The sequence below is a fragment of the Nyctereutes procyonoides genome, unplaced genomic scaffold (assembly GCF_905146905.1).
Source record: "Nyctereutes procyonoides isolate TBG_1078 unplaced genomic scaffold, NYPRO_anot_genome, whole genome shotgun sequence".
Lineage (NCBI taxonomy): Eukaryota > Metazoa > Chordata > Mammalia > Carnivora > Canidae > Nyctereutes > Nyctereutes procyonoides.
Genome location: NW_026575132.1, coordinates 16,487,629 through 16,497,659, shown reverse-complemented (window position 1 = coordinate 16,497,659; position 10,031 = coordinate 16,487,629). Strand labels below are relative to the sequence as shown.

At 47.0% G+C, this 10,031-nt stretch overlaps 1 protein-coding gene across 1 annotated transcript; it reads left to right on the top strand.

The window, feature by feature from the left end:
• Window positions 1-7,178: 7,178 nt before the first annotated feature.
• Window positions 7,179-9,729, top strand: LOC129522914 (gamma-crystallin F). The gene is made up of 3 exons (XM_055345445.1): window positions 7,179-7,187; window positions 7,278-7,520; window positions 9,457-9,729. Exons 1-3 carry the CDS (start codon window positions 7,179-7,181, stop codon window positions 9,727-9,729), a joined length of 525 nt encoding a protein of 174 aa, XP_055201420.1.
• The last annotated feature ends 302 nt before the right edge of the window (window positions 9,730-10,031 follow it).

The following is a 10,031-nucleotide window of genomic DNA, read 5'->3' as shown; positions in this document are numbered from 1 at the left end:
AATAGGTTCTTCATCATTTCTCAATCTGGAAACTAATAAAATATTTTCTGTGTGTTCCTGGCATTGGTTTGCTTGTATTTTTCTTGGTCCGCCGCTTTTTCTTTCTTTTTTAAAGATTTTATTTATACACGAGAGACAGACAGAGAGAAGCATAGACATAGGCAGAGGGAGAAGCAGGCTCCCTGTGGGGAGCCCAGTACAGAACTTGATCCCAGGACTCTGGGATCAGGACCTGAGCCAAAGGCAGATGTTCAACCACTGAGCCATCCACACATCCCTGTCCTCTTATTTTATTCTTTCATTTTCACACACAGATACACAAACCCACACAACACAAGTGGAAACCAAGATGTGTGATCCATACGAAATAAAACACGTCTCTCACAATAAAAATATGCCTTCATATTCAGTAGAACTTAATAGCTTGTGAAACACTTTTATGATACATAATCTCATTTGACCCTCTGGTATTTAAACAAGATGTTGCTTCAAACAAGATTATTAAAAATCTGTTTAGATTTGAGGCACTTGGGTGGATCAGTTGGTTAAGTATCTGCCTTTTGCTTGGGTTATGATCTCGGAGTCCTAGACATCATCGGGCTTCCTGTTCTGCAGGCAGCCTGCCTCTCCCTCTCCCTCTGCCCTGCCCCCCTGTTTGTTTACACTCTCTTTCTGTCTCTCTCTCAAAGAAATCTTAAAAATCTGTTTAGATTTCAGTTTTTTTCTGAGCGGTGAGGATCTGGGGCTGAGGTTCAGAAATAGTGTGACCCACATTTTAAAACAGGGATACCACGATGGGCCTCAAAAGGTTTTTGAATCCCCTAAGCTGTAGGTAAAAGTTGAGTTCACAAATCTCTGGCAGACTCTCTTGATGCTGAGGCTGTCACTTGACACTCCCTGGACATGGAAACCTAAGTGGCCGAATGCTGATGGGGAGAGAGAAGAGATGGTGCCAGAAAAACAATTGCTTTCCTGATGAAAAGGAGTTGCTGCCCCTGGTGCCATAATCCCCTCCTCTTTTGGGCATCTTATACCCAAGAGGTGACATGTGTGAGGGAACTGCCAGTTTCAGAAACGCTGGCCTTGATGTGGTCAAGCCCCTGAGCCAATGTCTACCCGCCAGGGCTCACAAGAGAACAGAACCAATAGGATATATATGGATAATATGAGGAGATTTATGAGAAGTATTACCTCACTAATGGAGTCTGAGAAGTCCCATGATCTGCAAGCTGAAGAACCAAGAAAGCTGGTGGCGTCCTCTAGTCTGAGTCCAAAGGCCTGAGAACCAGGAGCTCTGGTGTCTGAGGGCAAGAGAGAAGATGAATGTCTCAGCTTAAGCAGAGAACTAACTTGTCCTTCCTCCACCTTTTCATTCTAGTCAGGCGCTCAACAGACCGGATGGTCCATTCACCAGTAAGGGCAATGCCAGCAGTGTTTTACCTTCACACTTTTTATAATGGGAGTAAAATAACCCCAAATTCATTTATGCCACTGCAATTGGATGTTCTGTTATTTGTAGTTCAATACATATCTCTAGCTAATACAGAGCATATGTGACTTTTTCTGAGGGGATTGTTGAGTATGTATTCAAAGAAATTCCTAATGGAAAAAATGCAGGAAAAAATCAGGAGAAGAAGAAAGAAAGAGGGGGAAGGAAAGAGAAAGGAAGGGGTGGGGAAGGAAGTCAGGCACTATTAAACAATGAAGTGATATGATATTTAACATATTTTGGACCTGGAAATCATCTATAACTTAGATAACTCATTTCATGTAAGGTAAGCTGAAGTCCAATTCTAATGCCAAACAGTCAATAACAGAAGTGGCATCAGAAGCCAGAACCCACAGCTCAGAGATCACTTTTTTCCATCATGGAATCAGGAAGATTCTTGTCAAAGTAATGACAGCACTAGCTTACTGATTCTTACTATGAGGTCATTGCAAACAACCAACCAGGAATTGAATTAAATATATAGGACAACCCAAAGCTGCATTCTGTCTATATATATCTATGCACATCCCATACACACAGTCAAATATATTTACATAACCCTGTACTTGTACGTATAATGTGTGTGTGTGTGTTAGCATACTATACACTAAGTTATAGGAAGTAGGGCACTATATTCGCTTACATTGAGTCTTCTACTTTCTGTTCTGTCTTGTGCTCTCATTGCTGGAATTTTAGGAAGGAAGAACGGTGTGTAGGTTCAAAGAGATATGATCAAGTCATTGTCCTGCTTTAAAACCTTTGATATTACTCCACTGTCCACAGGGAAAATTTCTTCTTATGAGAACCTATGGCCCCAGCCCATCTACTTCCTCTCTTATTAATCTGATGCTCCTGACCTGCCTGGGTTTCCCATCACACCAAGGATTTTCACATCTCTTTGCCTTTTCTCACAATCTTTTCCATCCCTGAATTACTTTTCCCCAACTTCCCCTGGTGAGCAGCTCCTTCTCCAAAGCTTGATCAAAATTCACCCGACTCTCTCAGCCAAATATGAATCTGGATCATCTCAGAAACATCAGACTGAAAGTAGCAGAAGCTCCATATCAAATGGGCAAGCAATACAGAAAATAGCTCACATGACAGGAAGTGTTAGGATAGCACAGGATTTAGGGATGGTTGATTCAGCAGCTCAGCAATGTCATTAGGGCCCCAGTTTTTGTCTGTCTCCCACCATATTTAGCATCTGCAGGGTCCTGGAGCAGCCAGGCATCCCTGGTAACCATAGGAGAGCTGCTAGCTAAGACTGAGGCAGCACAGAAGGAACACTGTGTGAGGATGAGCACCCAACAATCTCTACAACACAGTTGTGCCCACAGCACTAATTCCCAGAATTAAAGAGGAAATGTCATCAGGTTCTTGAGTGTAAGCTTTGGTGATATAAGGTAATCAAATGCAAGGAATAAAGGGAGGGGTGCCTGAGTGGCTCAGTGGTTGAGCACCTGCCTTTGGCTCAGGGCATGATTCCCAAGTCTCGGGATTGAGTCCCACATTGGGTTCCCTGCAGGGAGCCTGCTTCCCTTTCTGCTTATGTGTCTGCCTCTCTCTGTATGTCTCTCATGAATGAATAAATAAAATTTTAAAAAAGAAAGAAAGATAAAGAGAGGAAGAAGGAGGAAGCCCAAGAAGGGAAAGGTGCTAATTTTAAAAAATTTAAGACATTAATTATATTTATTACTGATTTTTTTCCTATCATAAAGTAAGAAGTATAAGTACCTTAAACTTTTAAATACTGTTTAATTCCCTTTGAAACCCTAGTATTCACCCATTTCAATATTTTCTTACAACCTCAGTAGAATTATTGAAATCAAGAAGTTCGTATTGATAAAATTAACATCAATGTATTTTTTTCTTATCGCTCATGGAAAATGCTTTAAATTGTGGTAAAATACACATAACATAAAATTTACCATTATAACAACCTTTAAGTGTTCAATTCAGTGGCATAAAGCACATTCATGTCGCTGTGCAACCATCAGCACTATTCATCTCCAGAACTTTGTCATCATCCCAAACTGAAACTCTGCACTCATTCCAGACTAAGTCCCCATCCCCACCTCCCTGTAGCCCCCCCGCAATGCCCATTCCACTTCTTATTTCCATGAATCTGACTGTTGTATGTACCTCAAATAAATGGAATTGTACGATATCCATCTTGCCGGGCTCATTTCACGTAGCATCATGTTCTTAAGATTGGTCCATGTTGTAGCATTTATAACATCATTCCTTTTTAAGGCTGAATCATATTCCATTCCATGCATATACCACATGTTTTGCATCTATTCACCCCTCAGTGGGCATTTGGGTTGCTTCCATCTTTTGGCTCTTTCACAGTGGCTACAACACTTCACATTCCCACCAGCAATGCACAACATTTCTAATTTTTCCACACCCTCACTAACACTTGTTATTTTCTATTTTATATTTCTATAATAGCCATCATTACAGGTATGAAGTAGTATCTCATTGTAATTTTGATTGCATTTCCCCAATGATTAATGATGTTGAGTTTCTTTAATGTGACTATTGCCCATTTGTATATCTTCTTTGGAGAAATGTTTATTCCCGTTCTTGTATTAAAAATTGTGGGTTTTTTTTTCACTTTTTGCCTGTTGTTGCTAAGTTATAGGAGTTCTTTATGTACCGATGCCTTATCAAATATATGATTTGCAAATATTTTCTCACGTTCCATGGCCTTTCACTCTGTTGATAGTCTCCTCTGTCACACAGTTTTTATTTTGATGAAGTCCAATTTACCTATTGCCTATGCTTCATTGTCTTATCCAAGAAATCACTGCCAAATTTAGTGTCATGAAACTTTTCCCCTATGTTTCCTTCTAAGAGTTTTATGGTTTTAGTTCTTCAAGTCTTGAATCCATTTTGATTTAGTTTTTGTATATGGTGTAAGTTAGGAGTCAACTTCATTCTTTTGCATGTGGATATTCATTTTCCCCAGTATCATTTGTTTAAATCTTTTTTTTTTAATTTATGATAGTCACACACAGAGAGAGAGAGAGGCAGAGACATAGGCAGAGGGAGAAGCAGGCTCCATGCACCGGGGACCCGACGTGGGATTCGATCCCGGGTCTCCAGGATTGCATCCTGGGCCAAAGGCAGGTGCCAAACCGCTGCACCACCCAGGGATCCCAGTATCATTTGTTTAAAAGTCGGTCATTTTCCTATTGAATGGTATTGCCAACCTTGTAAAAAATCAGTTAACAATATATGTGAGGGCTTGTTTCTGGGTTTCCTGTTCTCTTCCATTGGTCTGTATATCTATCGCTGCACTAATATCACACTGTTTTGATCACTGTGGCTTTGTGGTACATTTTGAAATCATAAAGTTCAAGCTCTCCAGCTCTGCTCTTTTTTTTCAAGATTGTTTTGGGCATTTAGGGTCCCTTGAGATTCTATGTGAATTTTAGGAGGTATTTTGTTTATTCCTACATAAAACGTTGCTGGAATTTTGATAGGGACTGCATTGAATCTATTGATCACTTTGGGCAGGATATCTGAACAATATTGATTCTTCCGATCCATAAACACAAGATGTATTTATATTTATTTATATCTTCTTTCTTTCAGCAATATTTCTCAGTGGTATAACGTACTTACTTAAAAAGAAACTTAGGGCAGCCCCGGTGGCTCAGCAGTTTAGCCCCGCCTTCAGCCCAGGGTGTGATCCTGGAGCCCCGGGATCGAGTCCCATGTCAGGTTCCCTACATGGAGTCTGCTTCTCCCTCTGCCTCTCCCTCTCTCTCTCTCTCTATGTCTCTCATGAATGGATAAATAAAATATTTTTTAAAAAAAGATTTTAAAAAGAAACAACATATGGTGAATATTATCCATATATTTCAATAAATTCTTTGAGAACATGATTTTTGGTAGCTACCTAACACCTCATCAAACAGATGTTCTATAAGTTACCTAATTAATGCCCTATTTTGGACATTTCATTTGTATCTTTTTTATATTATAAACAATGGTCAGATAACATATTAATGCACCTAAATGTTTGCATGTTCTTTTAACTCTTCTTTGGACAAATTCTTAAAGATGAAGGTATTATATCAAAGAAGTGAAAATTAAGTGGGTTTTACTGTCGTAAAATACACATAACAGTAAATTTACCATCCTAACCATTTTTACCACATAGTACAGTAGTGTTAACTATATGCACATTTTTGTGCAATGGACCTTTAGAACTTTTTCATCTTTTAAATTTTGGTTTTAAATTTTTCTCTATAGTTTCCAAATTTTCTATAAAAGTAAGAATTTTTAAAAGAAAGAATGTGAATAAGGTTTATTAAATGTGTGTGCATCAAATGAAATGAAAACAATTTTTTAGTATTAGATTTTGGTAGCAACAATCCAAACTAAAGGAGTGAAATAGAGCATACATATCAGGTTGTTTTGAAGGACTTGCTTCTTCTTAAGGAGTGGTTTTCAATCTGTGTTGATTTTGCTCCCCCAGGAAACATTTCCAATGTCTGAAAACATTTTTGGTTGTCACAACCAGAAGAGTAACGCTGCTAACATCTGGAGGGTTGACACCAGAGATGCTGTTAAACATCCGTAAGTGCACAGGACAACCACCCTGTAACAGAATTTTTTTATCCAAAATGTCAAAATAGTGTGAGGCTGAGAAACTCTGCTCTAAAGAGAGCTGAGCACCAGGAGCTACTGGGGATGAAGGTAGGGTCTTGAGGGAGGAAGGCAGACTCTAGGCTCTGGAGTCAGAGCCTTAACTCCAGAGCAAACACAGCTTGCCTGGAGCTGGGAAGGGTAGAGAAAGATGTAAGACTGTAGGATCTTAAACTTGTTATATTTGCATATTAACTTGTATTTCTCAACAGCCAGAACGAATCTTAGCACCTGGTTTGCAAAATTACTAAATAGAAAGTTAATGCGTGAGACGGAACCACCAGTGAGTCACCTCTATGAATTTAAAAAGTGAGGGTCTCCTTGCCTGTGCAGGGAGAGGCACCCCAGCTGAGGCCCTGGAGATGTCCCTGGTCCTGTCCAGGCCCAGGCAGCAGGGTGGCAGGTGCGTCCCTAAACGGGGCTTCCTTAGGGTCCAACTCCTGGTCACCCTTCCTCCAGTGTTAGCAACATCTATTGTACCCACTTGTCAGCCCGGAGGGTCATGGAGAGGTTCTTCCTCTTGGACGTAAATCCCATCTTACTTTAAACATACTACGGAGAAGGCAGGCTCTTCCCCCTGTGCCAGGTTCTCACACCAAGAAAATGCTCTCATCCCAACGTCGAGCTGGGCCCGTTCTGACCTCAGACTCAGTCATTACCCGGCTCTCTTACCCAAAAGGAGATCGTTTTGCAATTTAAGAAGATACCTAAAATATTCCATTGCCATTATTAACTCGGTGAGGGCTTTTGCTCAGCTCCAAAGTCCTAAATAGGCTTCGCCTAAAGGCCCCAGAGGCACCAAGTGACAGTTTTAACGCGGGTCATCAAATCGAAAACACTGGAGAGTCTAAGAGAAAACATACAATAAGTCCCCACCCCACCCCCCACAGTCATTATATAGAAAAGAGAGAAAATCCCCTCCTCGCCCCGCGGGCCCCTTTTGTGTGGTTCCTGCCAACGCAGCAGGCCTCCTGCTATATAGCCGCGCGCCGCGGCGCGTCCCCGACCTGGACCTGCATCCACCGCCATGGGGAAGGTGAGCCCCGCCAGCCCCAGCCCGGGGGCCCCCCCGCACCCCCGCACCCCGGGGCCAGGCCTCCGAGCCTCTCCCTCCCTTGCCTTGCAGATCACCTTCTACGAGGACCGCGGCTTCCAGGGCCGGCACTACGAGTGCAGCAGCGACCACCCGAACCTGCAGCCCTACCTCAGCCGCTGCAACTCCATCCGCGTGGACAGCGGCTGCTGGATGCTCTACGAGCAGCCCAACTACGCGGGGGGCCAGTACTTCCTGCGGCGCGGGGACTACCCCGACTACCAGCAGTGGCTGGGCCTCAGCGACGCCGTCCGCTCCTGCCGCCTCATCCCCCACGTGAGTGCGGCTCCCGCCCCACCCCCCACCCCCGGGCGGCTGCTCCTGGCCTCGGACTCCGCCGCCCGCGCCCCCGACCTAAGCGGTGACCCCGCTGTGCAGCCCCGCGGCTCCGCTCCGCGGGGGCCTGGCCCTGGGGAGGGGGCGGCGGGGCCCCCCGGCCCGCAGGTGGTCCGCAGGTGGTGCACAGGCGGCCCGCGGGTGGTCCGCAGGTGGTCCGCAGGTGGCCCGCAGGTGGTCCGCAGGTGGTCGGCAGGTGGTCCGCAGGTGGCCCGCAGGTGGTCGGCAGGTGGTCCGCAGGAGGCCCGCGGGTGGTGCGCAGGTGGCCCGCAGGTGGTGCACAGGCGGCCCGCGGGTGGTCCGCAGGTGGCCCGCAGGTGGCCCGCAGGTGGTCCGCAGGAGGCCCGCGGGTGGTGCGCAGGTGGCCCGCAGGTGGCCCGCTGGCCCCGCCGCCGCTGCTCTCCTGCACCTGTCGCCTCGTGGGGTCGGACCGAGGCTGGGAGCGGGCCCCGAGCACGCGGCGGCCACCTGTGCCCTGAGCGTTGCCCGTCCCACGCACGCGCAGTCCCGCCTCCTGTGCCGCCGAACCCCGAGCGGACGGTGGGCTGCCGGCCGCTCCCGCAAGGCCCGCGGCTGAGAGGGCCCCAGAGCAGCCCCGGAGCCCGCGCGCCCGGCTCCCCACCCCCACCCCCGCCCTTTCTTTCCTTTTTAAAAAGATTTTATTTATTTATTTGTTCATGAGAGAGAGAGACAGAGACACAGGCAGAGGGAGGAGCAGGCTCCACGCAGGAGCCCGATGCGGGACTCGATCCCGGGCCCCGGGGTCACGCCCTGGGCGGATGTCAGGCGCCAAGCCGCTGAGCCCCCCGGGGACCCCCCCCCCCGCCCTTTCTAATTCTGCCGAGCGCCCTAGTCCTCCGCTTCTCATCAAAGAGGCAAAGGCTGCGGTGCTGCTGCGCGTGTGCAGGGCCGTCGTGAAGACCAGGTGGTGCACACGTGGGCCCTTCACCCACGGAGATGCCCCCTTGGCAGTGCTTTCTACCGCAGGGGGATTGCTCCTGAGCACTTTTCCTCAAGAGCATTCAGTGGCTGGCGGGAGAAGGAAGACAGGGAGCCCGTCGGCGCCCTCTGGGAAGGCAGATGAGAGATCAAGTGCTCAAGGAAAGACAGGCAGGATTTGCTCCGGACAAGCAGCCTAGCTTTGCGTTTCTCTCAAGGTTTTATTCCCCCTTGGTCCTGTGCAGGCCTCCTCCACGACCCTGGGCTTTCCGTGTTGCTTCTTACCTAGAGCAGATCTGCAGGAGCGCCCTAGAGCTGACACCTGAACCTAGTCTCTGGGGGGCCTCTTGCTTTCCAGGGCCTTAGAGGAGCGGGGCTGAAGGCAGAAGGGAAGGGATTAGGGATTGCCCGGGCTGGGCTTCTTCTTGAATTGCCTCTGGTCTGTGACTTCACCTGAGGGAAAAGCAACTTGACCTCCCTTCCCACTAGCTTCTTCTAATACTGTTGAGATTCAAAATTAGAACTTTCTTTCCCGGGGGTCCTTTCTAAAATTGTATTTAAATATCTAATTATTCTTATGTCATCCAAGGATCACTTGAGCCCACCATAAACCCATAAAGGCGACAGCAATATACACATAGTTATTTAAGAATGATGCTAAATACGACCAGCGTGGATGGTTCATACAGGTTGTGGCCTGAGAAACTCTTGGCAGCACCACAGGTAACTTGATCTGTAGCAATGACGCCTTCTTCAGTTTTGCAGTGCGCAACCCATTCAAACGTACACAGCTGCCCTGGCATCGGCTATCTCAAAATTTGTCATCTTTGATACAGAAAAGATAAAGAAATGCCCAGTCCCTCTGTAGCATGTATGACTGGTTGCTAACGGCTCGGTTTTCTGACTTTTCCTCACCTGCTGATGGCCGAACCCACAGACCAGCTCCCACAGGATCAGGATCTACGAGCGAGAGGACTACAGGGGCCAGATGGTAGAGATCACCGAGGACTGCTCCTCGCTTCACGACCGCTTCCACTTCAGTGAGATCCACTCCTTCCACGTGCTGGAGGGCTACTGGGTCCTCTACGAGATGCCCAACTACCGGGGGCGCCAGTACCTGCTGAGGCCGGGGGACTACAGGCGCTACCACGACTGGGGCGCCCCGAGTGCCCGGGTGGGCTCCTTGAGGAGAGCCGTGGATTTCTACTGAAACATTTTTACTCTACCCTGTTCTCCATCTGGAAGCTAATAAAATATTTCCTGTGTGTTTGATGCAGCCATGTGGTCCTGTTTTCCTTTCAGCCTCCTTGGAGGGGCTCAGCAGAAAGAAAGCCTTGAATAATGTGGATCTGCTGACACCTGTCAGTGCATGGGCTGGCGTGGGGTAGCAGTTAGGAGCACAGCCTCGGGAGCCCGGGCGCCTGGTCCAAAGCCTTACTAGCTGTAGGCGATGGGGCACATTCCTGGGCATTCCTGTGCCTCGGTTTTCTAATTTGTAAAAATTGGGCTAAC

Bases quoted from the DNA above. Each gene is read 5' to 3' on its own strand.
- LOC129522914 (XM_055345445.1), top strand. The intron at 7,521-9,456 runs GTGAGTGCGGCT...CCGAACCCACAG, and splicing joins CCTGCCGCCTCATCCCCCAC to ACCAGCTCCCACAGGATCAG.